General features: G+C 45.2%; 1 protein-coding gene across 1 annotated transcript in view; it reads left to right on the top strand.

The window, feature by feature from the left end:
* pkhd1l1.1 (PKHD1 like 1, tandem duplicate 1) overlaps positions 1–14647 on the top strand; it is a 149528-nt gene that overhangs the window by 67883 nt on the left and 66998 nt on the right. The window contains exons 41-48 of the mRNA XM_039736590.1: positions 1040–1214; positions 4992–5148; positions 7275–7431; positions 7878–7957; positions 8960–9089; positions 9285–9414; positions 11358–11599; positions 12896–13032. Coding sequence (XP_039592524.1) covers positions 1040–1214; positions 4992–5148; positions 7275–7431; positions 7878–7957; positions 8960–9089; positions 9285–9414; positions 11358–11599; positions 12896–13032 — 1208 coding nt within the window. The remainder of the gene's footprint in view (positions 1–1039; positions 1215–4991; positions 5149–7274; positions 7432–7877; positions 7958–8959; positions 9090–9284; positions 9415–11357; positions 11600–12895; positions 13033–14647) is intronic.

Consider the following 14647-nt stretch of genomic DNA (forward strand, 5'->3'; position numbering starts at 1 on the left):
ACTCTTCCTGTAAAGTCAGTAGACAGATTGGGGGGACATAAGCTCGTGAGAAAGGGGGTGTGTGGCGCTCCTGATATCTCTGCAAAAGGACAAAGGTCCAAGTCTTTAGAGTCCTGGTGCTTCCTGTCTTGCTATGTGGTTGTGAGACATGGACGCTCTCCAGTGACCTGAGAACAAGACTGGACTCCTTTGGTGCTGTGTCTCTTCGGAGAATCCTTGGGTACCGTTGGTTTGACTTTGGCTCGAATGAGTGGTTGCTGACGGAGTCCCAAATGAGGCACATTACCTTCATTGTGAGCGATGTAGCCATGTGGCGCGATTCTCAGAGGGTGATCCGGCTTACAGGACCCTCATTGTTGGGGACCTGAGTGGCTGGACCAGGCCAAGGGGACGCCCACGTAACACCTGGCTGTGACAGATAGATGATCATTTCTGGAGGGTGGGACTGGACCTGCGTGTCTGCCTGCAGGGGTTGCCAACCGGGACCCTGAGCTGCTTTGTCATGTGGCGGGTGCAGCAATGAGCCGTACCAGTGCATGCTCCCCAACCTGGCCTGACAATTAGTCTTTGTAATAAGTATTGTAGAACCGCAGCCATCTGAATATCTCTCAGTGACGAGCCTCTCATCACTAACAAGTTCAAAATGCAAAATAAGCTTTTACTCAATAACAGAACTGCCCTCCAGAATTTCTACCTGATTTGCCCCTCTGGACATCGTGATTCAAGTGCACATTGCAGACTTTCATTTAAGGAGATTTTTCAGACATTTCAGACACACAACACTTTTTCGACATGGTCCCCCCATTTCAGAGTACCAGAATGTTTGGGACAATCGGCGTGCCAGGTGCTTGTGATTCCTCAGGTGGGTTTCATTGTTTTATAAGATACCTTGACTTGTCACTCTTCCTCCCTTTGTCACAATCTGTTAGGCAGTCCTCATGCTTGTGCGTTTGACTCCGGGTGCAGGACCCCTGTAATCATTACAGTACATATGTGCACATTAATACGACTCTGTGACCTTTTTTGTCCTCTTTCACAGGTACAGGGACGCAGCTGGTCTGTGACGTGAGCGTTGTCAATGGAAACGCATCAGTGACCTCACAACAAGCCTTCACCTATAAATCTTCACTGACCCCCGTAATTACAAGTGTGTCCCCCAGAAGAGGTGGCACTGGTGGTGGCACAAGCCTTACTATCACGGGATCAGGCTTCAGGTAATGACACCTGTATGCTCTTAGCAGTCAAAAGAATCAATCAGAAAACAGGCAGATGAATGCGATAGATGATGATGCTTCTTCAAAAATTAATTACATTGTAGCAAGGGTCTTGGAAATGAGGGCTAAATGGGAGAGCATGACCCCCAATATGAGTACCCAATTCTGCCCGGGATGGAATACAGTGCGGGTGCCATCACTAAAAAAATCCTCCTAGGGGAACAACTAACATTCCATCACATACCTGTGCCCAGTCCCAAAAACGCCCCCTAGGGGCAGTAATACAGCGCAGGAGCAGTCAGGGCTTTGGAACGAAACCCAATCTGTACAGAAGGCTAATCTGTATGTGGGGGTACCAAAGAATGAATGTCATAACACATAGAACAAAGTGTGCTTACTTTGTATTATGACCCACAAGATTGGCAGCAGAATACTGATCGTGACATGTCGCCCTGGGTCTGACTCGGGCTTCACCGTAATCACACAGAAATCTGAGCCGCAGAGCCGCAATGAGGTGAAGTTCATTCTGTCCTTTGCTGCTGTCTTGTGTTTGCTGTGATTAGGAATCTTAAGGAAGAAGCTCAGGGCTTTTCAGTTTCCTCACAGTCATGGTCTAAATGAATTTGCCATATGAAATTGCATTCTAAAGTAAAGAATATTTTATAAACTAACAAAAAAATAAAAGTAGCCTGCTCTTGCATTTTATAATGGAGACTTATGGGTAGCAGGGTCCTAGTGTGAAGAAAAGCATTTAAACATAGTCAGTATGTCAGGTCAGAAATGTTATCGAATATTGATCTGCATCTTGGAATTACACACATATTGCAAAACAGCGAGTCCATATTGTGTTAAGAAGAAAGAAAAGCAAAAAAGCAAACCCTTATTGGGAGACTCAGCCATTTTTAAAGGAGACCATCTCTGTATTTCACTTAGCCGCTCACTTCCCTCAATGGCACCTTTCAGCTCCAAGGGCATGGATTCACCTTGGAAAGTCATCGCCAAGCGCCGTTCTTGCCATTGAATACAATACAATACAATACCATTTATTTTTTGTATTGCCCAAAATCACACAAGAAGTGCCGCAGTGGGCTTTAACAGGCCCTGCCTTTTGACAGCCCCCCAGCCTCGACTCTCTAAGAAGACAAGAAAAACTCCCAAAAAAACCCTTGTAGGGAAAAAAAATGGAAGAAATCTCTGGAAAGGCAGTTCAAAGAGAGACCCCTTACCAGGTAGGCTGGGCGTGCAGTGGGTGTCAAAAAGAAAAAGGGGGTCAATACAATACAATACAATACCATACACAGAACAGGACAAATCCTCAGTACAGTATAGAAATAAAAATATTACAAGTACGGAGCAGAATTCAACAGTAGATGATATCCCATAATACAATTTGGATTTGTTTAGAGTCCTGGAGACCTCGGCCATCAAGCTGCCTCCCCCATTTGGCCATTTCACAGCTGAGACAATGCTGGGCCAGCCAATCCGATGACAGGACCCCTCTTTCCCATGATTCCTGCGATCCTCCATAAGCAGGCACAACAACTTGGCAGGTGGGCCGTGGCACCAAGTGCCACATTTGAGTACCAAGAAGAGAAACAGAATAGGTGAGGGTTAGTAACAAACTCTAACTATCATATTCCTTATGTTTTAGTGCTGATGACTGACAACAGAGATGCAGTCTGTACAGTAAATCAGCAGCTCTAGTCAGGGTGTCCTAAACTGAAGTCGTGAGTCTTCATCTGGGATTTAAAAGCTGAATGTTGATGGTCAGATGTGAATGGACAACTAAACAATCATAACTGAAAAATTTTATGATCCCTTATACTCTTTCGTTATACGTAAGACAGTCAGTCAGTCATTCTCAACCCGCTATATCCTAACTACAGGGTCACGGGGGTCTGCTGGAGCCACTCCCAGCCAGCACAGGGCACAAGGCCGGAACAAATCCCGGGCAGGGCACAGCCCACCACAGGGCACACACACACTAGGAACAATTTTAGGATTGCCTAACCTGCATGTCTTTGGACTGTGGGAGGAAACCCATGAAGATACGAGGAGAACATGCAAACTCCACGCAGGGAGGACCCAGGAAGCGAACCCAGGTCTCCTTACTGCACCACCGTGCCGCCCCTATTATACATAAGTTTAATTCATTATTTCATTAAGTTATTGACTGCTGCTACTGGATTGATAAAGTACATGTCAGCTTCAGTTAGCAAGAATAATTATTGGGGCCGTGTGTAGTATACAATCAATTAATAAGAACTGTGACGGATGGCCAGGGTCATTACCAGGGTCATGCCAGCTGGGTGGAAGGGCCGAGGGAGAGAACATGTTTGGGACATTATCTTCCCTGGCATGCTAGAGGGCAGCCCCCTGGGTTGCTACAGCACCAGGGGGTCCTGCAGGGCATGCTGGGAGTTGTATTTTGAAGCAGCCCTGTTGGGATCCATGGGCGCTGCCAAGGGGGTGCTGCAGGTACAACTGAGCCCTTTGTGGCAACACTTCCGCCACACCCAGAAGTGCTGCTGAAAGAAGTTCAAGAAACACCTGGAGCACTTCTGGTGCGCTATAAAAGGAGCCGCTTCACCCCTAGTCGTAGACCCAGAGTCAGGAGGAAGAGTGGAAACAAAGATAGAGAGGAAGAAGGAAGGAGAGAGCCTGTTGCACATTTGGTGCTTCGTACTGTGCTGTGTAGTGGGGAGCAACAGAAACTTAAATAAAGGCACTTGTCGTCTCTGCCTGTCCGTGTCGGGGTTAGGGGAGCAGGTGGTCCACAGAACTAAACGTGGCGTTATAGCCATCCATCTTCTAAACCCGCTTATCCAGGGCAAAGTCGTGGGGCAGCTGGAGTCTACCCAGCAAGCCTCAGTGCAAGGCAGGAACCATCGCTGTGTGGTTTTCAATCTCAATCCAGACTCTCTTCATGGCTTCAGGGCTGCCCTCCTCCATTTGTACTTCTGACTCCCTTACTGTGTTTAAAAAGCGATTGAAGACCCTCTTGTTCTGTGAATTTCTGTCTAACTGATAGCTGTTAGGTTTTGTGGCCTAGGAATTGTAAATCGCTTGAAATTTGTTCTGAGCCCCTCACTTGTGGTCATTAATTTGCTCCCTTGTCCTGTCACACTCGTTGCCAAACAATACCCGGGCTGATGTTTACTTTAACAATTTTGACATCTTTTGTAAGTCGCTTTGGATAAAAGAGCATGATATGCAAATAAATGGAAATGTAAATGGATGACGTGCCAGTCCAATTGAGGACCCACACACACACACACACACTAGGGTGACTTTAGCTACATTAGCCCACCTAACTTACATGTGTTCATGCAGGGGCACACCCAGGACATGGACCCCTGTCCACCACATTGTGAAAGAGTAATCACAATCCAAAGACCAGCAAAACTTCCACCAAACCAGGAACTTTGAAATTAAGGCAACACGAACGACTCACGACTCTCTTCCACCAAAGCGCATTCAAACGAACCTCCAGGAACTCGCTTTCCCAGCCTGCCCTTATAGGACGGTGAGGTAATGGTGGCCCCGCCTCTTGAGAAGCCCACCCACAAAACACAAGGAACATCAGAGGACACAATTAGCCGCAAACAAACCAAACGACAAACAAATACAATGAAATCGACTGAGAACTCGTGATAAGATGCCATTTTAGCATCATTTTAAAATACTGAGGCTCATGCTCATTCCAATCCTTTAACTTGAAAGAGAAACTTAAAAATGTAAAAAGTGAAGCTGATTCAATGATTGTTTTCTCTTCAGTTCCACCAGCAGTGACGTCCAGGTGACAATAGCTGGGACACCTTGTGATGTGCAACTCGCCAGCACCACTCAGATTATTTGTGTCACCAACAACAACTCGCAGTCCCAGCAGACTTACGTGAAAGTGAACATTGGAGGAAATGGAATTGCCAAGCTGGTGAGTGTAACAGGAAGATCACACAACCTAACCGAAGATCCTTAAACCCGCTTAACTTTCCTCCACTTTTGTGAATTAGAAACAAGGCGGGCAGACTAACGAGGCAGAGGGTAGAAGTCAGTGCCAGACTCCAAAAGAGTGACAGATGGATGGATAGACATGTGAGGCAGTATATGTTAGAAAGAGGGATATGAAAGGCGCCACTTGATAGATAGATAGATAGATAGATAGATAGATAGATAGATAGATAGATAGATAGATAGATAGATAGATAGATAGATAGATAGATAGATAGATAGAGTGAAAGGCACTATATAATAGATAGATAGATACACACCAGGGAGTGCTGCCTTCCAGGGCTCCACAAGTATCTGGGCACCCCCTGGCAATGACCACGGGCCCCAACCGGGTTGAGCTTCCAAGCTCTACTCCTGTGGCACCCACGCAGACCAGGGTGGCAGCCCTCTCGTGGCCCGGAGAAGGTATTGCTCCTTTCCCGGGCCCTCCAGGCATCCCAGCTGGGCAGGACCCCCAGCCATCTGCCACAATAGATACGTGAAAGGTACTATATAATTAATTAATTAATAGAGAGATATGTGAAAGGCACTATATAATAAATAGATAGACAGATGTGAAAGTCACTATATAACAGATAAGAGGTGATAAGAGAGCAGCTCCTGTGAGGCATCATGAATGCATAAGAAGGAGCCCCAGTGGCGCTTCCGATAAATAATTCATTGGCTAAAAGTCCTCCATGTCAGTGTGTCACAGAGAGGGGGTGGAGCTTTGTTCATAATGGTCCTCAGTTTTGTCTTCATTCTGTACTCCAATACTACCTTCAGGGGGTCCAGAGGGTGTCCCATAACTGAGCTTGCCCTCAAAAGGCCATGCCACTTTGGATGATTATACAACGTGACATTCTGTTAGCCTTCATAATGTCTTTTGAACACTGTCTGTCAGTTGACAAGGATGAGTCCACTACAACTCCTAAGTCCATCTCATAAGGCATACTCTCAATTTTCAGACCATTCATTGTATATTCAAACCTCACATTTTTGTTTTCTGTGTGTCATACTTTACAGTTACTGACACTGAATTTCATCGTCTACAAATTTACACAAGCCTATCTACTGTCCAAGTCCTTCTGTAATGATTTAATGGACTTTCGATTATCTGCCAATCCCCCTATGTTGGTATCATCTGCAAACTTCACCAGCTTGTTCCTTATATTCCTATCTAAATCATTTCTAAATATTAAAAATAGCAGCAGCCCTAGCACTGCCCCCTGCTGGTCAGCACTCTTAACATCGGCCAGTTCTGATGAGGTTCCTCACACCATCACCCTCTGCTTTCTGTGTCTGAGCCAATTCTGCACCAATCTAAAAACATCACCCTGAACTCCCACTTCTTTTAGTTTGATGCCCACCCTCTCATGTGGCACCTTATCAAATGCTTTCTGAAAGTGCAGATCGATAATCTCATCTCCTCCTCTCTCCTCGTATCCTTTTGTTGCCTCCTCATAGAATTCCAGCCTGTTAGTAAAACACGACCTCCCTCGTCTAACCCCATGCTGACCATTCAGTTAAACTCCTGTCCTTGCCATGTGCTGCTCAGTCTTTTCTTTAATTCCTTCCATTAACTTTCCTGTGATGCATGTTAAGCTTACTGGCCTATAGTTACTTTATATATAATGGGATATACTTGTCATTTTCCAGTTCTTCCTAATTTCCCCAGTGACTTCCTAAAAATATATGTCAAATATTTGTCCTATCTCTGTATAAATCTGATCTGGTCCTGGCGATTTGTTTGATTTCAGCCTATTTATTCTGCGCAGCTCTTCTCCCTCTACAGTTTCCAGGTCCATCAGTACCGTCCAGGTTATCCACTTCCTCACATGTGAAGACCTCAGAAAAATGAGAGTGTAGAGCGTCTGTTATTTTACTGTCTGTATTTTTCAATTCCTTTTTACTGTTCCCGGTGTACTTCACGCCCTCCCATCCTGTTCTTTTACTACTAAAGTACTGAAAGAATCTCTTTGGGTCATCTGTCACCTTACCTACCTGATTCTTTCTGTAAGTTTTAAATATTTTAAATAAGAGTTTTGCATATATTTTTTTTCTGTGTAGGATAACGCCAGTTTCTTTTATATTGATGTCTGGTCATCCAACTTTACGTGGGGTGGGGACTCGCCGCCCGACGCGGGATCTCTGGCTGTCATTTCCCCAGGACAGACAGTCCTACTGGACGTAAGCACCCCAGTACTGAAGATGCTTCTGATTCAAGGTAAGTTGCTCAATAGGATGAGAGAAAAGTCCTGTTGAGCAGATGTTGGAATGAGCTGTAGAGATCTGAAACCATCTTCCTGTAAGGCCAAAGCGGAGGAGTCTCCATGACCATTCACAGAGCTCTTGTACTAACGTATGAGATTGCATTCTATTATTGCTGTCATCGTGTTGTTATCATGAGCAAAAATGTGGTGCGTGACTCTTAGACGATGCACCTAAATGAAAAATGAAAAGGTAGTTAGCCCCCTGTGTGTCCTACCGTGCAGACATCGTGCTACTTGTTCTTCTCCAGGTTGGTCCACACCTCCAGTATGAGGTGGATCATTTAATGTGCAGAACCCATCAAGATTCCAGGAATGATTCCTACTTGATGACAATGTTCTAATGTTCCAACATGTGCATTGATTATTTTCCACTACATGCATTTTTATTTTTGTTGTTTAGGTGGAACTTTAATCTTCGACGAAGCCAACATTGAGTTAAAGGCAGAAAACATCTTAATTGCCAATGGAGGGACTCTGCAGGTGTGTTTAGTTTGCACATATTTGAAAACACAAGTTCTTTCTTATCCTTGAAGCGGGTCACTCGATGTACAGCCTGCACTTGTAACCTTAAGACGGAGTTAATTATGCTAAATTCTGAAAGGCCGCTGGTGTTTTACTCTGACGAAAATGTGCAGCCGAAAAATGGTAACAAGTTCACCAAAAATGTTTCTTGGATGAAGTATGCCTTTAATCGTGTCTGAGGCGGTGACCTCAAAATTTAATAATATTATTATTACTAGTCGTATTGTGATATCGTCTCCTGTTGAATTCTGCTCTGTACCTTTAGGATTTCCATTGCACTATTATATTACTATAGATTAGCTGTGTAAGCCCGGGCTCCTACAAACTATTGTGCTCGTCCCCCTTGTCTATCAGCGGCTAAGCGAGTTTCTCTCTCCTCGGAGGTTTCGTTTTGCCGATGTGCAGGCCTCGCTTGTGTATTAGCGGCTTAGCGAGTCCGTCTTTCCTCGGCGGTGTCACTTTGGTGACGGAGTTGCTTTCTCTTAGCTTCATTTTGTAGCCTCGCACTTCTTTCTTCTTCCGATGCATTAACTTGGGGCCACCTTTTGGGCTTCTTGCTGTAGCCTCGCATTTCCAGGCCGGACAGACAGACAGACAGACAGACAGACAGACAGACAGACAGACACGCATAGACGTTTATATCGTATTGAGAATTTCTTGTGTTCAGTTCTGTGGATTGTGTTGTATTGACCCCCTTCTTTTTGACACCCACTGGACGCCCAACGTACCTGGAAAGGGGTCTTTCTCCGAACGGCCTTTTTCCAAGGCTTCTTCCATTTTTTCCTGACAAGGGTTTTTCCTTGTCTTCTTAGAAAGTCAAGGCGGGGGGGCTGTCAAAAGGCAGGGGCAGTTATAGGCCATTGTGGCACGCCTTGGGTCATTTTGGGTTAGACAAAATAAGAAATTGTATTGTATTGTATTTTTGATTCACAACAATTTATATTTTACATTTTTAAACAGATTGGGACAGAAGCTGCCCCCTTCCAGCACAAGGCTATAATTACTCTTTATGGCCAGCTTCGTTCGCCTGAACTTCCAGTGTACGGCGCCAAGACCCTTGCAGTTCGAGAAGGAGTCCTTGACCTTCACGGTAAAATCCTTCAGATTCTTAACCCTGGTGGCTCTTCCTCTGATAATTCTACTGTTACCTTTGTAATGAAACGATCCTCAAAGCAGCCCCCTGATTTAACCATCACCAGTTTTCACAGACAATCTGTTCCTCTCCTTCCTTCTCCTCTTCTCTTTCGTCACAAGCTCTTCACGTGTCCCTTTCTGTCCCCCTCAGGCATACCCATCCCCGTCACATGGACCCGACTGGCACAGACAGCAAACGCAGGCTCCTCTACTTTACAGCTGCAGCAGCCTGTGACCTGGAACGTGGGCGACGAAATTGTTATCGCATCTACTGGAAACAGGTACGATGGGCTCGCCGATGCCTTGTGCAGAAAAAAACATTTTTGTATTCATTTTGCATTTTCAGATTAGTTTTACTCCCACAATTTCTTTTTAAGGTTGCCTCGGTGAAGTCCTTGTATCACCGTTTTCATTTTTGGTTTCTCCCTTGGCGTTGCCATTGTCTACTTTTTTTTGGTTTGTCCCAAGTGTTTGCTTTGTGGTTGTTGTCATTCAGCACCACGTGGCCATCAGCAATGCGCTCTTTGGATGGCAGCAGACTATCTCTAGCGTCCACGTGTGTAAAAAATTAAAATAAGTATTGATTTGTATGGAGGGGCTTTTGGATTTGAGATACCGTTACGAACCTTTCATAAGTTTTGAACTTTGATTTCATTTTGGGATTAAAACGATGATTGCTCCATTTAAACCTTTCTCTTGTTTTCAGATGAGGTCTCGGTTTTCATTGCCTAGTCCTGCTTCTCTACCTTTTTGGTGTGTCATTTTCAAAAAAGGTATAACACGTGTCCACAATAAGAACCTTTAAAACAAAGGGGAAAAAATGAGAACAAATAAAACAAAAAAACTAAAGGCGTAAAAGTCAGGGGTGAGCGCCCTGTCAAACCCTCACCAGCTGCTTTACCAGGACCTTCGGACTTCCAGAACTTTGAGTGTCTTGTCTGTGGCTCATTGTGTGTGTGCTGGTCGCTGTCCATGCCCAGTTTGCACCTTTTCCAAGTGTTTCTTCAGACCCTTTGGTTAAGCCTAACCCTAACCCTAACCCTAACCCTAACCCTACATCATCACCAGCGCTTGGTGTTTTGATGGCTTGTGGCAGACTGGCATCATGTCCTGGATTGTCTGTCTGCTGCTCTGCTCCCAGTGCTGCTGAGATTGGCTATATCTTCCAGTTACCCTGAATGAAATCAACTGGCTAAAGGACTATGGATTCTGTCCTGACATGGAAAAGGGGTGGGAAACCTGAAAAATGAGCCACCAACACGGGCCATGTCCACCATTAACCCATCCAGTGGCACCGGGAAGGAGGGGGCTTCAGAGGTCTAAGTTCCTGATATTTTATTACAAACCTCTGCTCTTTTTGATTTAGTGGGGAGTCCCTCGAGGGGACAACAGTATATGTATGTCAGCAAACTTGAAACCCCAAGTGGATAAACACCACCTTGGTAACTGACTGATATTATTGTACATTGAAACCCCAATGGAGACCCCCTCCCACTTCAATTCTACTTGGACATCCATAAAGATCGCTAAATGTCCTGATACCTCTAAATCTTGTTAGTAACATCCCAGGACCCATCCCAAATTGCCTCCGCTACTATCTGCAGGCTTCAGTGTAATTAGGCCCACAATAGGGAGACTGGCTATACTCCAAATGTCCCAAATGTGTGCCTCTCAATGGAAAGGAAAACCTCATAAAAGAAATAAATAAAATAAAGTACAAAATGTACGGCTCGAGAGAGAGTTCCGCAATGCCATCCAAGAGAAGAAATCCAATAAGCCGAGGAAAGTGCTAGAAAAACCAGTGGATCTGAAAGAAGAGCAAAACTCCAAGAAACGTCAGTGAACCGCTACTAAACAGGGGCAATGTCACAGCAAAGGTGACATCAGGGTGGCCCCACATATAAAAAAAAGAGACTAAAGAGAGCAATGCATTGATTGCATGTAGATAGTAATATAAAATAAACATACATAATTTCAACATAAAATGTATAAATACAGTACATGGCAAACACCTTAAAATAAAACAAAGACCCACAGAAGACCCCTGCTCAGTCCCTATCAAAGCCCAAGACCCGCTCCTCTCTGGCCACACTGAACCATTGACATGTCACCACCAATTGCTGGCACTAGGGGTTCAGTGGTCTCGCTCAACAAAGCTGATTTTACTTGGGTGGCTCTGCATTTAAGTGCCTCTTCAGGACAGTACGCTACTTTTCTTTTTCAGACTCAGCCAGGGTGAAAATGAGCTGATGGTCATTCAGTCCATATCTCCAGATGGAAAGACTTTGACGCTGACCCAGCCCTTGCAGTACACGCACTTAGGGGTGTCGGTAACGCTGCCAAACGGAAAAGTGTTTGAAGCGAGAGCAGAAGTGGGAGTTCTAACGCGAAACATCGTCGTGCGGGGGTCGAACAACGATGAATGGAATGACCGGATACCAGCCTGCCCCGACGGATTTAATCCTGGTACGTGTTGTTAATTTTCTGCATATCTGAGTTTATCGTTTTATGAGGTGCAGTGGGAATGACAGTCTGGTGAGAGTGGGATTACATCAAGGGTCGGCGCTGAGCCCTTTCCTCTTTGCAGTGGTGATGGACAGGAGTCTCCGTGGACGGTGATGTTCACAGATGACATTGTGTTCTGTAATGACAGTGGCCAGCAGGTTCAGACGAGCCTGGAGAGGTGGAGACACATACACTGGAGAGAAGGGGAATGGAAGTCAATAGCAGTGACACGGGGTGCATGTGTGTGAATGAGAAGGAAGTTGGCGGATGGGTGTGACTGCAAGGAGCTGAGGTGGTGAAGGTCGACATTTGAAATACCAGGGTTCAACAGTCCAAAGTAACAGAGAGGGCGGCAGAGAGGTATGGCAGGGTGGGCTGGGTGAAGAAGAGTGGCAGGAGTGATTTGTGTTAGAAGAGTAACTAAAAAGAGTGAAGCGGAAGGTCTACAGGACAGTAAGGAGACCAGCTATGTTGTATGGCTTGGAGATGGTGGTGCTGGCATAAAGACAGGAGGCAGAGCTGGAGGTGGCGGACTTGAAGATGCTACGATTTTCACTAAGAGTAATGGGAGTAGCCAAGATTAGGAGTGAGTATGGGAGAGGGACAACACGGGAACAACAGTTTGATTGAGATTGAGATGGTTTGGGTCTGTGAAGAGGAAGGCCAAAGAGGAGGTTTATGGATGTGTTGAGAGAGGACATGAAGGCGGTCATTGTGGCAGAAAATGAAGTCAAAGACCAGGATAGACGGAGAGGAATGATCTGCAGTGGTGACCCCTAAATGGGAGCAGCCGAAAGAAGAAGAAGAAGACCATTTTATGATATAGTTCCTGCTGACATTTTGTGGTGTGAGCTGTGTCACGTCAGAGTTCCTAATGCTGGGTTACAGTGCACATCATGTAGAAATTCTAAAAGATGCCAGCGCCAAGGACCAAGTGTCTCATGTTTAAAAACAAGAACACATTTTATGAAGATCATTCGTGTTTTCCCCTGCCAGTGTTTTTTTTTAGAAAAACCTTTTGTTTTCAAAAACAACAGAATGAATTCATTTTTACTCTTGGAATCTTGACATTACTTTTTACAAATGTTACGCCATTATTGATTCGTCTCTCTGAAAAGCCTTTAGCCTGCTGCAGCTTGTGCTCAATTATTGTCCACTTTAAGAATGAAAAGACCAGGATGTGTCGCACAGGTGAGTCTTGAGCTGCCGTTTTTCACGCACTCACCTAAATTGCTTTGTTTCGTTCTGTTTCTACAGGTGAATTTGCAGTTCAGACGTGTTTCCAGGGTCGATTTGGAGAAGAAATTGGCAGCGACCAGTTTGGAGGCTGCATCATGTTCAACGCCCCCCAGCCCAGTATGAACCTGGCCATTGGGAGGATAGAGTATGTGGAAGTAAGTCAAAGGTCACCAAGCTTATTCCAACGCTTAGAAACGTAACACATTGAAAGTTCTGTATTGAATTGTATAATTAATATGCAGCAAATTGTGCAAGCTGTAAAAAGATCTCAGACAAGTACAGAGAGGTTGTGGCTTACAGTGCATCATTTCCAGAGATACGAGTGAACATGTAAAATGCAAACTTTCTCTTTCAAGCTGATTTTTTCGATTGGTTTTCAACATTTTTTTATGAATCAAGTAAGGTGGTTATGACAAAATGAACAGATAGCAGCTGTCAGTGACTCTGTGGCTTACTGCAGCACAGTAGTCACCATTTTGATTCGTTTTACACCTTTATTAAAAAGATGTCACTGAAGGTAACTGGTGGTGCGCCCTGCCACTGATTTTCTTGTCACAGTTAAGCAGTTGGATTGGCAGTTGGCCTTCTTAGCTGTGCTGTAGAGACCATGGCTTGTAATTCACGGTGTCCTAAGTGTGCATCCTACCGTGCCATCTTAGGGAGCGTAACGGTTTGGTTGGGGACGCGACACTCTGAGTGATTCCTTAGCAAAGACAGCGTGCGTCAAACAATCATCAGTCAATGGCAAGCCATCAGTTTCTCGATGGGGGTTCAGTAAAAGCTGAAGGATGTTTAAGCATAAGGTCGACAAACTATAAAAAGCTGTGTTTCAAACAAAAGATGTGAGACAAGCAAAACATTTTTAAATACTCCTCCAATTCAAATTCTGATCAACAGAAATGAAATCTGCATACAGTGGATTCAGCAGACCCCTTCAATTTCTTTATTGTGCTGTAGACTTTTTGCCCAACAATCTTAATTCCATACCCCATAATCTCAAAATGAAACCATCCATCCATCCATCTTCTTCCGCTTATCCCAGATCAGGTCGCAGGGGCAGCAGCTTGAGCATAGATGCCCAGACTTTCTTCTCCCTGGCCACTTCTTCTAGCTCTTCCGGGGGAATCCCGAGGTGTTCCCAGGCCATCCGGCAGACATAGACCCTCCAGCGTGTCCTGGGTCTTCCCTGGGGCCTCCTCCCGGTTGGAGGCATCCTGATCAGATGCTCGAGCCACTTCATCGGACTCCTCTCGATGCGGAGGAGCAGCGGCTCTACTCTGAGCCCATCCCGGATATTTGAGCTCCTCACCCTATCTTTAAGGGAAAGCCCAGAAACCCTGCGGAGGAAACTCATTTCAGCCGCTTGTATTCACGATCTCGTTCTTTCGATCACTACCCATAACTCATGACCATAGGTGAGGGTAGGAACGTAGATCGACTGGTAAATTGAGAACTTTGTCTTACGGTTCAGCTTCTTTTTCACCATGACAGACCAATGCACAGCCCATATCACTGTGGACTCCGCACAACCGCCTGTTGATCTCCTGCTCCATTCTTCCCTTGTCTTGTTCACGAGTGAGGGAAGAATGGAGCGGGAGACCAGAATGAAACCATGTCACCAAAAAGGTTTACAAATGTATTAAAAATCGAAAGCTGAAATCTCCCTTTCCCTCCCAAGTATTCTGACCCTTTTCTGTGACACTCCAGGTTGTGCTTGTGTGTGTCCTATTTCCTTTAATTCTCCTGGAGATGCCTCTCAAACTTGATTGG

The sequence above is a fragment of the Polypterus senegalus genome, chromosome 15 (assembly GCF_016835505.1).
Source record: "Polypterus senegalus isolate Bchr_013 chromosome 15, ASM1683550v1, whole genome shotgun sequence".
NCBI lineage: Eukaryota > Metazoa > Chordata > Cladistia > Polypteriformes > Polypteridae > Polypterus > Polypterus senegalus.